A 17786-nucleotide genomic window follows, 5' to 3' on the forward strand; every position below is an offset into this window, starting at 1 on the left:
TAATCCAGCCATTTTGGCTACACTGGCCTCTGGTCTGGTCTCCTGCCTCTGCCCTCTCCTCTCAGGGTCATGTTTCCTCTGGACTCCCCCAGATGTGTCTGCCTCCAGCTGTGCAGAGGTCTCCCTCATATCTAGGAAACCTTCTCCTCCACCGTACCTAGGAGCACTCATGTCCTCCTTTTTACTTTTTTTTTTAATTCACTTATGAATTGACAGTATGAAAAAACCTGATGCCACCAATACACAACTGGAAGAGTAACTTTTATTCTCCTGCAGTAATTGTCATCTTGGAAGCTGACTGCCTCTGTCTGCTAACCGGGACCTAGTCCTGGAAGCTTCTAGCCTCTGTACGATCTAATCTAGGCCTAGAATGTTTTCAGCCTCTGAGACTTTTTGCTGAATAAGCTCACCCTTTCTAGCTCTTTCTGAACTCTGGCTGGCTGGTCAACTCAGCTGTTCTGGCTTAAACTCCTCTCAGGCTAACTGATTCAAAATGGCTTCTTTCAGCTTCTGACTGCATCATGCTGCTTGGCCTCATGCTACCTTTGGCAATTTGTTCTAATCTTCTAGCTCCTCATTCCATCTTCACATCTGTCTAGCTTGTTCTCTTTCTCTGCAGCCTGGTTCTGGATGACTGTTCCAGTAAAACTACACCCGCCCCCAACCCCGTGCTGCTTCCTGTTTAATCACCTCTCTTTCCTCTCTGTTCTCCAAAGAGTTGGGCATACCTATTCTGTCAAATCTTTCTCTGATTTGTCACTTTTTCTGCCACTCAAGACATTATTTCAAACATTGGTGTATCCCTCTACAAACTAACTTTACCTTCATTGTTTGGGATTCCAGTCAGGGGGATTAAAGGTGTGTGCTAAGGGGCCTGTCTGTATTCCAGCCAGAGTAGCTATATTGCTGGATTAAAATCCTTCTACACATAACATTCCCTGAAAAATACATGGGGGGCTGGAGACATGGCTCCGTAGTCGAGAGCACTTGCTGCTTTAGCAGGGGACCAGTGTTCAGGTCCCAGCACTACATGGTGGTTCACGGCCTGCTCAACTCCAGTTCTACGGCACCTGGCAGTCTCTTCTGATCTCCACAGGTACCAAGCACACACATGGTACACACACATACATGCATTAAATAAGTCTAAAAGAAAAACAAAGACATTTGAGAGCCAGATATGTGAGCTTTTAAATGGCACTTGGGGAACTGGGGCAGGAGGATTGCAAGGTTGAAGCGAGGACAGTGATAGGCAAACTGGGAAGAGAAAATCTGCTAGCAGGCCAACCACACAAAGAATTGGATATATGCTGTGAGGTACAAAGAAAAAGGGGCGGGCTGGAGAGATGGCTCAGTGGTTGAGAGCACTGACTGCTCTCCCAGAGGTCCTGAGTTCAAATCCCAGCAACCACATGGTGGCTCACAACCATCTGTAATAAGATCTGATGCCCTCTTCTGGTGTGTCTGAAGACAGCTACAGTGTACTCACATATATAAAATAAATAAATAAATAAATAAATAAATAAATAAATAAATAAATCTTTAAAAAAAAGAAAAAAGAAAAAGGGGCAAATAGGGATAAGGAGTATGAAGGTGTCGTAATTTTTAAATGGAGTGGTAAGGAGGGTCCCACCAATGTGGACCACACAAAAGTAAATAGGGGTGAAGGAGTAAGACATTGAGGTGTTTAGGGAGGGACTTCTCCAGTAGAGGAGGAAGTCACACACAGATCCTGAAACAGAAGCACAGACAAAAAAGCCAAAGGGCGAAGGTCAGACAAGGACTGAGACTAGAGGGTCACACACAGATCCTGAAACAGAAGCACAGACAAAAAAGCCAAAGGGCGAAGGTCAGACAAGGACTGAGACTAGAGGACAGGAAGGCGCTGGTCAGAGGAGCAAGTCAGAAGAGCTTTGAGGGACACTAGGTTTTGAGCAGAGGGGGATGTGATCTTTCACTGTATTCCGGTGGTGGCCGAGTGGTGAGCAAAGAAAGGACAAGTGGGGAGAATAACCAGGAAGCTCAGCGCAGTGATCCGAGGAAGGGATGGAGACTCTCTGGTGGCTGCAAAGGCAGCGGGCACAGTCAGCCTCAGGGCATAGGTGTGTAAAAAAAGAACCACCAGATTCGCCCAGACTGATGGTAGGCTGCAGAAGAGTGTAACTTCAAGATGTCAAGTGCAAGGATTTGGGGACAGCAGAGCCGTCGTGTACAGAGATCGGAGTGGCTGCAGGAGAATATGACAGAGGCGGAAGTTTAATTTTTGGCCGTATTGCGTCTGGAGTGCTCATCAGACATTTAGTGGAGATAGAAGAAAGTGGTAAATGAACAAGCTTAAGAGCTGGTGGTCCTTACAACCACGAGGAGCGCTAATATTGGGTAGAAAGGTATGGTTGGATAAGAACATACTTCAGGGGAGCCCTGAGTCACTTACCCAGCACCCCACGACTGAAGCCAGAGAAGGCTGGAGCCACAGAAGTTCAAGAGACTCTGAAAGCAGCCTGGAAGCAAAACTATTGTCTTTTCTTCCTCCTCCTCCTCCTCCTCCTCCTCCTCCTCCTCCTCCTCCTCCTCCTCTTCTTCTTCTTCTCCTTCTTCTCCTTCTTCTCCTTCTTCTCCTTCTTCTCCTTCTTCTCCTTCTTCTTCTTCTCCTTCTTCTCCTTCTTCTCCTTCTTCTCCTTCTTCTCCTTCTTCTCCTTCTTCTCCTTCTCCTTCTTCTCCTTCTTCTCCTTCTTTTCCTTCTTCTCCTTCCTCTCTCTCTCTCTCTCTCTCTCTCTCTCTCTCTCTCTCTCTCTCTCTCTCGGTTTTTTTTTTCTTTTTTCCGGAGCTGGGGACCGAACCCAGGGCCTTGTGCTTGCTAGGCAAGCCCTCTACCACTGAGCTAAATCCCCAGCCCCTCATTTGTTTTGAGACAGAGATTCACTATGTATCTCTAACTGCTTTGCAGCTTGCTGTATAGACCAGGCTGACCTCAAACCCAGAAATCTACCTACCTCTGCCCCAGGAGTGCTAGGATTAAAGGTGTGTGGCTTCATGCCTAGCTGCTTGATGGTTTTGAGGTAGGGTCTTGTTGTGTAGCAGACTGGCCTCAAACTCTTGATTCTCTTGCCTTAGCCTTCTGAATGCTGCCATGCTGTATATATGGAGGTCAGAGGACAACTTGTGAGACTCAGAACTAACTTCCTCCTTTAGTGCAAGGGCCTCAAGTCCAGGTCTTTAAGTGTACCAGGCAGACGCTGTGCCTGGTCCTATATTCCTGAACTATATAATCTCAGAGCTCTTTTCACTTCTGATTTTGAGACTCGGTCTCCCTAAGTTACCCAAGCTGACACTGAACTCACTCTTTATGTAACTCAGGCAGGTACTAAACTTCCTAAACTTCCTAAAGTAGATCCTCCTACTTCCAAGTAACTGGGATCACAGGCCTGTGCTTTCCGTGCCCAATTTAGACCAGAATATTTGAAAATACAGTTTGGGGTACGTGTGGTGGTCATGAAATTAAGCAAGCTTTATCTCAAGGGTAGCTGAGATGGCACCTCCCAGCCACAATTCTCAGAGTGAGAGCCTCAAGAAAGGCCAACCTAGCTGGGGTGATGGCGCACACCTTTTTTTTTTTTTTTTTTCTTTTTTTCGGAGCTGGGGACCGAACCCAGGGCCTTGCACTTGTTAGGCAAGCGCTCTACCACTGAGCTAAATCCCCAACCCTGATGGCACACACCTTTAATCCCAGCACTCAGGAGGCAGAGGCAGGCAGCTCTTTTGAGTTCGAGGCCAGCCTCAAGTACACAGAGTCAGTTTCAGGACAGCCAGGGCTACACAGAGAATCCCCTTGGTCTTGAAAAACCAAAAGGAAAAAATGCACAAACCTCCAGCACAGTGCGACTCCATACTTTTTTTTTTTTTTTTTTTTTTTTGTTCTTTTTTTCCCCGGAGCTGGGGACCGAACCCAGGGCCTTGCGCTTCCTAGGCAAGCGCTCTACCACTGAGCTAAATCCCCAACCCCGACTCCATACTTCTTGACCTAGATAGGCAAGAACACTAAACAGCTTCTTCATTAAAAAACGGTTTATTATCAGCACAGGTAAAGAGTAACAGCCTCCCCGGGTGCCCCAGCCTTCTTGTCCGAGCCAGGGGAGCTACTTTATGGTAGGACCCCATCTTGGGGCAATGTCCTTGTTCATCTGATTTCAGTCCTATTGCTCCTGGCCCAGGGCTAAGCTCCACCTCGAAATGCCATAGGTATGTTCTCCCCGGAGCGACTGTCACCTACAGCCTCTGAGAAACCTCTGCCTCCAGAGGATGGGGCCACATCCACTTGAATGACACCGTGTACTTGGGAAAGCTGTGGACTGTCCAGACTGGCAATGAGCTGGCGGGGGCCTGGTCGCACAGGAACAAATGTCTGGCGCAGTGTAACCGTCTCGTTACCCCCGATGTCCCTGTAGACAGAGACAGTGTCATGAGCCTTGTCTAAGGGTAGAGTCAAGCAAGGACTGACCCAGAGTGGCCAGGAAGAAAACAAAAGCAAGAGGTGAAGTCATACAGGCATTTCTGGGTTCCGCTGGAGTCTACACCCACAACCGGGACAGAGCCTCCACCCCAGGTCACCTCCACACAGCTTGATGGCACCTACACACCCAGCTGCCTGCACTGAAAAATCTCCCCAGCACCTTGCCTCGTCCCTTCCTCTCCCACCCAGACAGAGAGTGCTGGTGCTCTGCACAGTAGCCTGGACCACTTTCTTTCCACTGTCCCTGGTCGCAAGCACCCCATCTCGCTAGGGTGTCAAGGCCAAGGGCATTTTAGAGCAAGACCTGGAGGCCCAGCAGGGATCCCAAAGGCTTTCAGTTTTGCCAGAATAGCAAGCTAAAGAAATCTACCCAGTTGTCCTCACAAAGAAGGAACAACTTCATGTACCGAATTAACGGAAGGCTGTTATCCGGGGGGAAAAGGTTGTCCCAAGCAGGGACAATCAGCAGTTTTAAAATGACATGTGTTCTCATATCTCTGTGTATATGTATGTGACAGCAACACCTGTGCCTTTTCCTCAGGGAGCTCTGAAACTGTATTCCCGAACACCCCTGGGAATCTCGGGTTTTCTACACTCATCTCATCTTTTCCCTAGCCTGCTAATCACTGGGAAGCGAACTAAATCCCTCAAGGGCTGGGCATCCCTGGCACTTACTGAAAGAGAAGTCAACTCCCTAACCTGACATACAGGCTCACTCTGACTCAGCTCCCACCCTGGTGCAGCTGCATCACCCCCACCATTCTTCCTGTGGACCAGCCCCACTGAGTATCTCTCCTTACTCAAACTCATTCCATCGCATTCCGCAGGGTTGGCTGTGCCTGCCCTGAGCTCCTAGCTCTGTCTCTTCAATTCCTATTCTTTCCCCAAGTCCTAACTCGCACCCCACCCCAATATCTCCTGTCCCCAAGAAAATGAATCGTTTCTTTTTCTGGGCATTTCCTTCAACCTACATATTTTATTCTTTTACTTATTGGGTTTTTTAGAGGTCTCGTGAAGCTCAGACTAGTCTCAAATTCACTATGTGGCTGAGGCTAGCCTTGAACTTTCAACCCTCGTATCTCTGCCTCTCAATTACAGTACTACAATTACAGGCATTTACCATCCCACCTGACATACTGCGTTTTAAGTATGAACATGGTTGCACTTATATGAATTCTATTCGTGGCTGTTAGAATATCTCCTGATTCTTCCTAAACCTGCACTTCTGATTGCTAGTTCAACCCATGCTTGCCTTAGGATTCCTTTTTGGCACTAGACCCATGAAGTAGTCCACCTAGGGAACAAGCCAGCATCTCTAATTTTGAAGATGAGTGTTCCTTGGGGCAAAACACTCAGGTTGGAGGCTGCTTCTGAGGATTCCCTGGACCTAACTAGTGGGTCTACCAGTTAGCTGTGTGGTCTTAGACGACTACTTCTTTGGTCCTCACTTGCTCTGGTTCATAGCACAGGCATGAATCAAAGTGAGATGAGGTGGTCAGATGGTTTCTGAAGTGTTCCGATAGGAAGCAAAATTAAGTCTATAACAGGTTGTGGTTTAACAGGACTGGCCACATGTTTGTGTCCTTGATTGTTTTCCTTAAAGGTTGCTTAGCCTTACAGCAGCCTTCAAAAGTCTACTATAATTTTGTTGTTTTATTTCAGAAGTTAACCTTTATATTACAACCACTAACATTATTTCTGCCCCACTCCCCCTGCAAAAAAAAAAAAAAAAAAAAAAAACCTTGCTATCTCCTTTCAAAGTGGGAATGTCAGAATGCTATCTCCTTTCAAAGTGGGAATGTCAGAATCTCCCCAGACTCATTCTGGTAGCTCAGGGAAGACCCTTGCCACATTACTTGTTCTTGTTTGGTTTTTGGAGACAGGGTTTCTCTGTGGAACAGAGCCCTTGCTGTCCTGGACTTACTTTGTAGACCAAGCTAGGCTCCAACTCACAAGGCCCTCTTCCTCTGAAGGGGTGGTACTGAAAGCAGGAGCCACCATGCCTGGCTCACCCCACCTCCCCCCACCCCCCCACCCCAGTTTTTGAGTTTAAGCTGAGAGCAAGTCAGCAGCTAAAGCTAGGCTGACCCTCAACTGCTGCCTGGTAATGAAACTGCCCTTGGCAATAGATATTCTAGATCTCTCTCTCTCTCTCTCCTCCGCCCTCTCCTGCTCCATCCCCCTCCATCCCTCACAGGTAGATACAGGCACCTATGTCTCCTTTGTGTTGTACATAATTTCCAAATGATCTAGACATTAATATCTACTTGTTTGTTTCCCTTAGTAATTAATCTTTAAATGGCTTTGGCCTTGTCTCCTTTCAAGAAGGATATAAGCCACTAAAGATTTAGAGAGTGTGATTCTGGTTCTGGGGGAAATTCCCAAGCCTCCCCAGTGACACAGTCAACTGGAGGAGTGAGTCCTGGAATGTTTATTTAGAGGCCAGTCACCAGGCTAGGGTGTCATGCCAGGTGGTATAATTGCCTTCCATACCACAGCCTTTGATGTGTAAATGAGAGGCAAAGTAACACCCATTTTGGAATCTGAAGCCCTCAAATGAGAGGATGAGGGTAGGGCAGAGACTGTGCAAGCTCTCTACGGAAGAAAGGCCACCTCTCCTCTCACCAAGCACAGTGGTCCTGTCCTTCTAGTGGGGGCAGCCCAAGAGCCACTGGGCCTGATGTGCCTGGCAAGGGTGTATGCATCTAGGGAGCCTAAGACTGAAGATTCCTTCCACTGTGGTGTGAATGTCCCAGGGCACATCTTACACCCTGTCACCTGAACTGCTTCAGGCCCTTATAGGGTTTATCTCCTGCTGCTTTGTGATGTCACAGCCCCTGAGTCCCAGGCTCTGCCAAAGAACAAGACAATGCACTCATCTTTGGCTTCATAACAAAAGTAGTGGCTACCAGCATAAGGTCTGAAGGGAAAGGTAGGCTAGGGTCCTTTATCCTACACTTTCTCACAGCCCCTCTCTTAGAACAGGATGCCCACCCCTTCAGGAGAAAGCTGGTTTCCTCTGCCTTCTCCTCCCCTCCATGTTTTTCCTGAGAAGGATGAGGGACACACGTCTGTGACAGAAATAGGCTCAGGAACATAAGTGCTGTGTACCCTCCTTGCGTCCGGAGCCTTACCCAGTGGAGATCAGATCCAAGCTGGCAGAGACCCTGAGAATTCAGGCTCAGTTCTCACCCCACACACTGTGCAGCAGACCCTGGGCAGTCTGTGCCACCGAAGGGGAAAAGCTTGCCCTTCTGAGCTGTGGGATGAGACTACTAGCTTTCCCACTTATACAGTGGGGATGGTGATGGTGACTGCGGAGACTGCTATACCAAAGGCTGGACCAACTAACCAGAGGCTCTGTCATCTTCACTGGACAACTGAGCCCACACCTGCTTGGAAGAGATGAAGGCGCCTGGCCAAGGAGATCCAGTCAAGAGCAGCGGAGCAGGGGCTTGAACCCAAATCTTTAGAGTGCCACAGCTCTCCTTTTAATTATATGATGGTCTCTGATGCCCTGCAAAGGGCCTGCACGATCTCCAAATGAGATAACCCTCCTGAAAGCGCATGGTCAACACTTCTGCATTTGGCAAATGTTAGGGATGGGCTACTAATGATTTCCGTGTGAGTTTCAGCTCCCTAATTAACAGGCGAGGCGGGGCAGGGACACAGTGCAAAGTGAGCCGCTCAGCAAGTCTCGAACAATGGTCAGGCTGAACTGGCCTCAGGTGCCAGAGCCTGCCAGCTGCCCCCAAGCTGCTCTGTGGGGTCCTGACCAAAAAGGAGAAGCAAACCTGAGGCTCAGGGTAGCCTGGGTGAAGGGGAGGGTTCAGGCAGAGTTAGAGGTCAGACTCACCCAACATTGAGGACCTTGGGTCTCTGTAACCCAGAACCTTCGAGCCGGAAGACAACGTTGGTGAGGGTGATAGGCAGGGGGTTCTTGAACACGATCTGGACTTCACATTCCTGGCCAACTACTGCAGCTCCCAGTAACTGAGTGAAACAGAGATCCATCCCTTATCAGAGGCCCCAGCCAGCCCATACTTAGCACTCAAGGGGGAAACGCATTAGGATTGAAATCTCGCCAAGTCCCACATTTCTGTCCTTCAGAAATGTCTTCCTCCTCAAAACTCGAGGAGGAAACTCCTATCCATTCTACAATTTGAGTATGAAACAGAATTGGACCTGAGAATCCATTTTATTGATGAGGAAACTAAGGTCAGGTCTGGACCTTAACCTTCTCCTAAAAGGCTCATCAGGGTAACTTGTTTCAGGCTTAAGGTTCTCCCCTTGCCCACAATTTCCCTTAGCCTCAGGCTCTGGCTCCCTATACACCCCATGAGTCCCAGAAAGCTGTACTCACTGTCAGAGAGAGGTCTGGGGTGCGCAAACGGAAGGTGTGTTGCTTGGCTAGTACCTGCCCACTCTCCTTGACATGGCCTGAGACATTGAGCAACATTGCCCCCTGGTCCACAAGGTGGGGCTTGTATTCCTTGTAGGCCACAGGCATGGCCACAGTGTCCGCTGGGAAGAAAATGCATGGTAATCACAAGCCTTCTTCCCCAGAACTGCCTGTTGCTGTAGGGCCTCCAATGTCCTAAGCCATGGTATTTGGACACCCAGGGGTGGGGCCGGGGAGGGAGCACCATCTAGGGGTGGGGCCGGGGAGGGAGCACCATCTAGGGGTGGGGCCGGGGAGGGAGCACCATCTAGGGACAGGGAAGGGAGCACAGGACTGGGGAAGGACCACTTACAGGCTCCTGGGGCTAATACCACTTCTTTCTTGGTCTCCTTGAAGGTAGGCCCAGAGACACCAGTGTAGTAGGTGACACAAAGGTAGAGGTGCAACTTCACAGTGCGTCGGCTACTGCCACGATTGGTCAACACCACAGAGACAGTCAGATCCTGCCCCATCACAGCATCCTGTGCCTCCACCTGCATTGCCACATCCTCAGCAGAGTCCCGGGTGGCATACACATTAGGTTTGCTGCCATGGGCCGCAGCCTTTTCCACAGCCTTCCTCTCTGCTTCTGAGCCTGGGGGTTGAGGTCAAAGGTGAGGTTGAGCTCTGGCTGGGGTAGGCAAATGCTCTATAGGAGCCCTCAGGCTGGAGCTGGCTGGGTTAGGAGAATGTTACCTTCTGGGTGCTTATAGATGTGGGTGATGTCCTCTCGCATGTTGGAGTTGATCGCCTTTGTGACAATCAGTGTGCCAATGGCTTTCTCTTCCACATACACGATCTTGAAGCTGCCGTCATCCTGCCGCTGCCAGTATACCTTATCACTGTTTACCTATGGGGAGCAAAGAATAGCAGGACTGAGGGGCCAGGGAGACAGGTGAGGGAGACCCCAGTACCTTCCCTCAACCCCAGGGGCTGCAGGCAGGGCCAACCAGCCATGCTCTGAAAGCAGGGGAAGAAGTATGTCTAGGAGGCTCCTGGTAGCCCATTTGGGCATTAATAACAGTAATTCCTTGTGCTTATTCGCTGGCTTTACAACTAATGAAACAGCCCCATATCCATTATCCCTTTTGATCCTGAGGACAGGAAGCAAGGCAGCCATGATTATCTCCTTTTTACAGCTGAGGAAACTAAGACTCTAGAATGAGTGACTTGCCCGAGGTTACACAGCTAGTCAGTCAGCGGGGAAGGCAAGACCAGAGTGCTCAGGACTGAGGCCAAGGCTCTGGTCACTCCAGAGTGTTTGCTAGAGGAGGCACCCAGAGCCCAGCCCTTACCTCGGCAAAAATGAAAGGTGTGTCATACTTCATGTAGACTAAGCCATTCTTGATGGACTCCACTGAACAGGGGCCACAGCAGAAGATGCCTGGGAAGTGAAGCAGGTGTTGGGTCTAAGAAGGCCAAGGGGGACCTCTTGTCCTCTGATCAGAGACCACACAAGGGTCCAACAGCAGCCACCCAGAGGGCAGGGTGGGATTGGGAGGGGCCTGTGGACAGCCTGACTTGATAACCAGGTTGTCAGCACATTCTCAAGCTGGTAAGCTGCATTGTCAGAGTACAGGACACCCTCCCCCAATCTTTCGTCACAATCAGTTCAGGGCCTATAATGGTTCTGGTTGGCTGAGAGAGCAGCAGCAGCACCATGCTCCTTCAGAAACACCTCAGCTTGGCAGCACCCTCTGATTTCCTGACTGGGAGGTAGAAGGGTGGTGGGCAAGAAGAGACTGTCCCTGTACTCGGGAGGGCTCCCTACAGAGGCTGAGCTGGCTGGAATGAGCAGGCAGGGGCAGAGGTGTACACAGGAAGTGAGGGCCTTCCAACAGGAAGGAATCTTAGCACCTAACGCTCTGGCCTCCTTTTACAGATGGGGAAACAGGCTCGGCCAGTGCAATGGAAAAAGCTTCTACTTACTGAACGGCTGTAATGTTGTAGGCATGCTACATGATAAATGGTGTCCATTTAATTCTCCCAACTACACCATATGGACTACGGTACACACACACACACACACACACACACACACAGAGAGAGAGAGAGAGAGAGAGAGAGAGAGAGAGAGAGAGAGAGAGAGAGAGAGTACTCTATACAAGAACACAAAACACAAAGGAGTAAGGTACTTCCTTGCCAATATCACTCATCTAAGAAGTAATCATGGACTGAAGCCCTAGCCATCCTGTCAGAGCTTCTGCCTGACGCCTACCCCATTACTTCTTAGAGCCGGACCAGAGATCAAGACTTCAAGCCTTGCTACCACTACAAGCATTGCTAGGTTATGCAAACCAGCACACATTTTACATAGATGATTGACAGGGAGGGGTCTGGGAAATGGCCTGAAGAAAGTAAGTCAGCCCAAGGCTGTCTGACTCTGAGAAGGCAGAAGCGCCAGAGGGAAAGGAGGCTGTGTGAGCAGAGCAGAGAGCAGGGCCACTGCTGTGGAGACAACATATGTGGATTCAGAGAAGAGACAAATGGTTGACAGGCCATGTCGCCCCAGGTCATGTCTGATGGTTACAGAGCTGTTTTCTGTCTGAGTCCTGATTTCTCTATATTGTACATGAATGCACTGAACAGGGGAACAAAAAGAAAGGGAGCTAGGACTCATTCTGCTGGAGATCCAGACAAAGCCATTCTGCTTCCGAGAGTCACCATTCAACCTCCAAGAGCCACGGCCATTCATCATGTGTTCCATGGAATTTTGTTCCAAACATGGGTGTCCATAGGAATTACCAGGGGAACTTTTTTTTTGTTTCTTGGTTCTTTTTTTCGGAGCTGGGGACCGAACCCAGGGCCTTGCGCTTCCTAGGTAAGCGCTCCCAGGGGAACTTTTGAAATAGAGATTGAAAAATGGACGCTGAACATGCTCAAAGCCCCACATTCAAAACCAGTTCTGGGAAGAACTAGATATATACTACCAGATCCTACTGTTGGAAATTCCCATGGATCAAGTTTGATGGTAAGAGTTTGAATAGGCACCTCCCAAAATAGAAATTTACTTTAAAGACATCTAAGAGAAAATAAGCAACTTTTATGTATTATCTTACTCAATTCAATACTGTTTTTTCCTTCTATTCATGCATTTATTACTTACAATTCTTTTCTCTGAGTGTGTGTGTCTTTTAACTAATTATATCTGGGATATATAAGTTAAAAAGCAAATAAGAATTGGGTGGTGGTAGTGTGACCTTCAATCCCAGTACTCAGGAGGCAGAGGCAGGCGAGCCTCTGAATTAGAAACCAGCCTGGTCTACAGAGAGAGTTCCAGGACAGCCAGAGCTACACAGAGAAACCCTGTCTTAAAGCAAAGCAAACTAAACAAATGGGAAAAAAGCAAGTAAGAATAATAAGCTTCTCAGGAGAAGGAAACTTCTTACTGAATATTCTTGAATCTCTTTACATTAAACATTATAAATTAAAAAATAAAATTAAGTAGCTAAAGAGAGGAAAATGAACTGATGGCATCATGGTGGTTCAGTTGGTAAATCCACACAATGAGCTATAGATTTGGTTCTCCAGCCAAGTCCTGGGCTAGCACTCAGGGCTTGGAGGAGGTGTTCGGAATAGGTTTTGGGCAAGGCCTGCCTTACCACTGCTGGTCTCCTGGGGTGTGGCATCCACAACCTGCCACCCATCAAAGCCTGAGGGCAGATCTGGCCTCTTCATCCAGCAGTCGTTCCACACGTGGAAGTTCCTAGAGGGGCGTGGAGGGAGCTCTGAGTCTGAGGGTCCCACTCAGGTCCTCCCAGGTCCCATCCCCACCATGCCTCCGCATTCAAGCCCCGGGTCATCTTTAGGGCACTGTGCTCACCAAACAGAATCGTGGTTCAGGTGCTCCAGTGGCTTCATGTTCTCATCAAAATAAATGTCCATAGTGAGGGACGTGTCCGTGTCGTGTGCAGAGTTGAAGTTGGTGACAGTACGGGTAGCAAGGCCCAGACATCGGAGCACTGCGGAGGAGGCAGGGTTAAGGGTTGGAGTGGAGGTTGTCCGTGGGTGTGGGAGCAGCAGGAGCAGCAAGAAAGGGCGTTGAGTTTGCCAAGCTCAGAGGAACCACAGGAGTTAGGGGTCAGAAGGCCCAGGTGGTCTTTGGGCTGCAAAGCACTGTGGGTTACAAAGCCTCCTACTTGGCACCGAACTTGACTCCGGCTCCTTTTTTCTCTCCCGTGGGCCTCTCTCAGTTGCTGACACTAATTAATGATAATTAAGGCCATGCTATCGTCCACCCTTAGTGGCACCCCATCCTGTAGCTAAAGCCGGGCTGTGCAGAAATAGAACCCTCCCCTCCTTATAGAGTCCGGGCTGCTCCTAGTCTATTCCCTTTACTACCTGTGGTGGTCACACCGGCAAAGACCCAGCATTGGCCATAGGGGACGGAATAGCCGGTGCGTAGGTAGCTAAGCAGGATCTCCACACTGCCCACCCACGCTGAGGGATTGGTGCCTCGAGAGTAGTCGCCAGTCCAGTTCCCAATCAGAACTCCATTGTCATCCAGGGAGTTCACCTGCCCAGGAAAAGATAAGGTGTGGCTGATTGGGGGAGGGGCTCAAGACCTTCAGGATTCCCCAGCCCCTCACGTTGCAACGTCAAGACCAGGACGTCAACTTAAACCCGCCCACCCTTCCCCTAACCCATCTGCCGCAACACTGGAATGTGAACACTGGGTGTGCCAAGTTTGGGGTTTGGCCATACATTCCAAAGGAGCCAGAACAGAAACAATGAAAGGTGGGGTGGGGTACAGGCCAAGGAGGGAAGAGAAGGGGTGAAAAGCCTTTCCCTCAATACCATCTTCAGGGGCAGGGATGGGAAATCCATAAAGGGCGGGGCAGGAAGAAACCGATGGATAGGGCTTAGAGATACAGGGGTGCCCACCATGGCAGAGACGACCCGAGAGACACTGACTGGGTCCCCGCGACCTCCATATGGCATCCCCCTCCGATCCAGAATGTACAGGCAGGCATCCAGCACCCCATGGTCAAACTGGAAGGCAGTAGGGCAGAGAGGTAAGGACAGCTCCTTGAGTGATGCTCAAACCACAGGCTAGTGTTAGTCCACCATGCCCTTCGTTTCTATTTCCCTTTAGTGAGTGCACAAGACCAGTAGCAGCACACAACTTCAATCCCAGCACTCAGGAGTCAAAGGCAGGTAGGTCTCTGTAAGTTCGAGGCCAGCCTGGTCCACAGAGTGAGTTCCACGAGAGATAACACTACACAGAGAAATCCTGTCTCAAGAAACCAAAAGAGGAGAGAGAGAGACAGAGAGAGACAGAGAGAGAGACAGAGAGAGACAGAGAGAGACAGAGAGAGACAGAGAGAGACAGAGAGAGACAGAGAGAGACAGAGAGAGACAGAGACAAAGAGAAAGAACAGGCCAGCCATACCTGGCCATAATTCCAGGTCCGTTCGCCAATCTGTGCTTCTGTCCCATAGTAGATTCTTCCAGACTCATTAAGCACATATTCTTGTCGCCAGTCTTCGTGGTCCACATACACTATGTCCTCTGTATCCCCAGGAAACAAATTGCAAGTCTTATCCATTTTCTTCAAGGGCCCTGCCTTCCCCTCAGTCAGGTCTGCAGAACTCATCATACCCACAGGGGGAAAAAATGGGGGTAGGGATGCTTCTAGCCTGACAGGACTGCTCTAAGGAAGGATGGTGAGAAAGACTGGCTGTGGCTTGGGCCCTTTATCAGAAGTGAACTGGGTCTCTTTTCTACAGTGGGCCTCAGTCTCCTCTCCTGGACAATGGGTGTCTTTTCCTATGACCAGATGCCCAGACACCCACCTGGGAGCTCAGGAAAGGAAGCCCTGACTCACCTGCCCTCTGCTCTCGACCCCGGCTGGCTTACCTGGACACCAGGGATTGAAGAGGATGTAGATCTCATTGCGGGGGTCAAAGGGCAGCTGGAACTCGCCAGCCTCTGAGCGTGTACGGACAGTGAATTGAAACTTGCCAATGATGGCATTAGGGGAGGTGTGGACGCGCAGGGTTAGGTTGTGTCCATTGGTCTTAGTCACTTGGGCCTTCCAGCCACCGCTGCCTCCCTTACCCACTGGGATGATCACGTGGGTGCCCTTGCCCACCTCAGGATTGTTTCCTAGAGAAACAAGATCAGCAATTGGGCAGTGAGAGAGTTGCTCCGGAAGTGGGAGAGAGACTAAGATTTCATTCAGCCCCACCCAAAATGTCCGTGAGCCAATTTATGTGTCCCTAAGTAAGGTTACCACATCAGTCTGTGACAATCGTCCTTAGAGTGGCTTGGTGGCCGCCCCATGCTCTCCTACTTGTCAGGGCAGAACCCTAGTTCAACATCCCAAACCTGTTCCCCTGAAAATGAACTCTAGTAGGGAGGGAATACTGGGGCCATTGTCACCCACTGTCCTATGGGACTGAAGGGGAGAACTGAGCCAACTCCATTTGCCCCATAGGAAAAACACTCCAGACACTAAAGGGCAGAGTGGCTCCCTGGGGTCACAGCTTCTAGAGCCCAGAGCATTTCTGGAGGTGATAGGGGGTACCTGGGAAATTAGAGGCTGGGGTGTGCATGGCTGGGCTGTAATCAAAGGGTTAGAAGAGTCACCCGCCCCCAGCAGCTACATAATCACCAGGCTGGGCAGTCAACGGTCACCAGGCAACATGGTGAGGGAGGCACCTGTCTTGAGCCATGAGATAGAGAGGCAGAGAGATTGTTACATGGGGGGCTAGGAGGATGAACCAGCAAGACCCAGAAAGAAGGGCACGTGGAGTCAACTGTGCTGAAGGAGACACAGAGGCCAGCTCAATGAGACAGTCGCCCCTGGAGGCTTGAAGAAACTGCAGCAGCACGTCCTTCCCGAGAGCACCACTAGGGGAGCACTATGAGTCAGGCACCAGCCTCTTTGGACAGAGGTGAGGAGTGACAGGGAGGAGCCTAAAGACCTCTCTAACCTGACGCCAGCCCTTCAACAAGTCTGGGGGGCTTTCCCCTTCCCATTCCAGGCCCCACTCACCGATGAGAAGCTCAAGGGCAATGCGATCAGAGGACTCATACTCCCGGTTCAGGAAGAGGATTATGTGGAAGGGCTGCCCACGGCGCAAAATTAGCTCGTCATATTCAAACTCATCGGTGTGGTGCTCTCGGCGGTTCTGGTCTGATCGCGAGCACAGCAGATCTACACCATTCACAACCAGCATTCCCTCTGTAAAAACCACATCCCTGGGTCAGTGAAGAGTCCACCAGGAGCCTAGACCCTCCTCAGACGTCTTTCCGCCCCCTTTAGAGATGCCAGGATAAACGTTAGGTTCGATAAATGTTCAGCTCTAAGCTAAGGTGTGTGTGTAGTCTCACCTCGGATGGTGCCATCTCCAGCTGCATTCACACCACTGCCCCGAGACTCAGGTCTTCGGCCACCTCGAGAGTCCCTACCCCGAGAGTCCCCACCCCGGGAGCCTCCACCCCGGGAGCTGGTCCCTCGGCTTCTGGAGCCAGAAGGTTCGGGTCCCCAGTCATCATCAGCTCTGTTCCCGCAGGAGCAGCAGCCACAACAGCGAGCCCAGAAGGAGCGGCCTCCTCCTCGGCGGGAGCGCGAGCTTCTGTCTGGCTCTGGCTCTGGCTCTGGCTCTGGCGACGGTGTCGTGGGCTGCCAGGGGCTCCTACCCCAGCGGCCCACGTCTGAGCGAGGACCTTCCATTGTGCCTGTGTAGAAGAGACAGAGGGTGCTCATCCATTCAGATCTCCTGTGCCTGAGATGCCCACTCACCCAAAAACTCTACCCAGAGAAATTGCTTCAGTACCAGTTAGGTGGCTGGGATCATCTCATTCTAACCCTGAGATGCCCCAAAGGCCCTATTCAGTCACCCAGAAAAAGCACCTCATACTGCAGAGAAAAACCTTCACTTCACCTTGCTATAGATATAGACACTCTCAAATCATATTCAAAAACAGATGTCCAGTGGAGAAACCCTTGAGGATCCCTCTAAGGAAATGCAGTTCCCTAAGAGAACACCTGCCACAGTCCCAATCTCCAAACCCTGTAAGGTCTCTCCACCTGCTGGCTTCTCAGTTTAGAGGTCCAGCCTCTAGAACTATTTCTTTTCTTTTTTTTTTTTTTTTTTTTTTTTTTTTTTTTGGTTCTTTTTTTCGGAGCTGGGGACCGAACCCAGGGCCTTGCGCTTCCTAGGTAAGCGCTCTACCACTGAGCTAAATCCCCAGCCCCTAGAACTATTTCTTAATAGAGTTCTTTCCATAAGCAAGTAGGAGGCACAGCGGGCAGAGTCCCCCCACATTCCTCACGTTAGGGCAAACTTCAGGCAGGACCGCGGAGAGGGCACAGCAGGCGTAAGCAGAGATTGGCCCCAGGAAAATTGGGTCTCAGCCCACAGCAGGTACGCACTGGAGATCGGTCCTTTCTGGGCTGTTTGTCCCTTGACAGCGAAGGCCCGCTGTGGCTCAGCACTACTGAGGTGTAAGTTGGAGCTTCTCACCTGGCAGCGGTGTTGATGATGGCACCACCAGGTCCCGGGGCCCGGGTGGAGCAGGTCAGGGCGTTTGGGACGGGACCAACAGGCTGGACGTAGCCACGCGAGTGGAAGGTGTAGGGCGGGTCCGTGAGTAGTTTATGAGGGGAGGGGAGGCGGGGCTGAGCTTCTGGGAAAAAGGGAAGATAGTTGCTTCATCCCTCCTGTCAAGAGGCCAGTCTCTGGGGGCTGTCCCCTGGTAGGGACGGGAAAGTCTGACTCCACCCACCTTCTCCTTTCTAGGAACTGAGGTCATGCTGGGGGGTTGGGGGGGGGATGGTCCCAGTCAAAGTTCTGTCAGACCTGGGGCTGAGGTAAAAAGGGAAGGTGT

The 17786-nt window shown here is 50.4% G+C and overlaps 1 protein-coding gene across 5 annotated transcripts; it reads right to left on the reverse strand.

The window, feature by feature from the left end:
* Nucleotides 1-4047: 4047 nt before the first annotated feature.
* On the reverse strand, nucleotides 4048-17527 carry Tgm1 (transglutaminase 1). 5 transcript variants are annotated; one of them, NM_001431338.1, is made up of 15 exons: nucleotides 17423-17527; nucleotides 16287-16634; nucleotides 15949-16137; nucleotides 14808-15056; nucleotides 14341-14459; nucleotides 13833-13940; nucleotides 13290-13464; nucleotides 12772-12910; nucleotides 12551-12654; nucleotides 10244-10332; nucleotides 9645-9798; nucleotides 9262-9543; nucleotides 8871-9031; nucleotides 8364-8500; nucleotides 4048-4436 (listed from the first exon to the last, which is right to left on the reverse strand). In NM_001431338.1, the coding sequence occupies exons 2-15, from the start codon at nucleotides 16627-16629 to the stop codon at nucleotides 4211-4213; spliced, it is 2475 nt and encodes an 824-aa protein (NP_001418267.1). In that variant the 5' UTR covers nucleotides 16630-16634; nucleotides 17423-17527; the 3' UTR covers nucleotides 4048-4210. The 5 variants fall into 5 exon arrangements, with proteins under 5 accessions (NP_001418267.1, NP_001418268.1, NP_113847.1 ...); NM_001431339.1 differs by having other exon boundaries at nucleotides 17332-17527; NM_031659.2 differs by having other exon boundaries at nucleotides 17232-17527.
* Nucleotides 17528-17786: the final 259 nt, after the last annotated feature.

The sequence above is a fragment of the Rattus norvegicus genome, chromosome 15 (genome assembly GCF_021556685.1).
Source record: "Rattus norvegicus strain SHRSP/BbbUtx chromosome 15, alternate assembly SHRSP_T2T, whole genome shotgun sequence".
Taxonomy (NCBI): Eukaryota; Metazoa; Chordata; class Mammalia; order Rodentia; family Muridae; genus Rattus; species Rattus norvegicus.

Bases quoted from the DNA above. Each gene is read 5' to 3' on its own strand.
- Tgm1 (NM_001431338.1), bottom strand. From the start codon at position 16,629: ATGGAAGGTCCTCGCTCAGACGTGGGCCGCTGGGGTAGGAGCCCCTGG. The intron at 16,138-16,286 runs GTGAGACTACAC...TGGTTTTTACAG, and splicing joins TGGAGATGGCACCATCCGAG to AGGGAATGCTGGTTGTGAAT. The intron at 15,057-15,948 runs GTGAGTGGGGCC...TTGTTTCTCTAG, and splicing joins TGCCCTTGAGCTTCTCATCG to GAAACAATCCTGAGGTGGGC.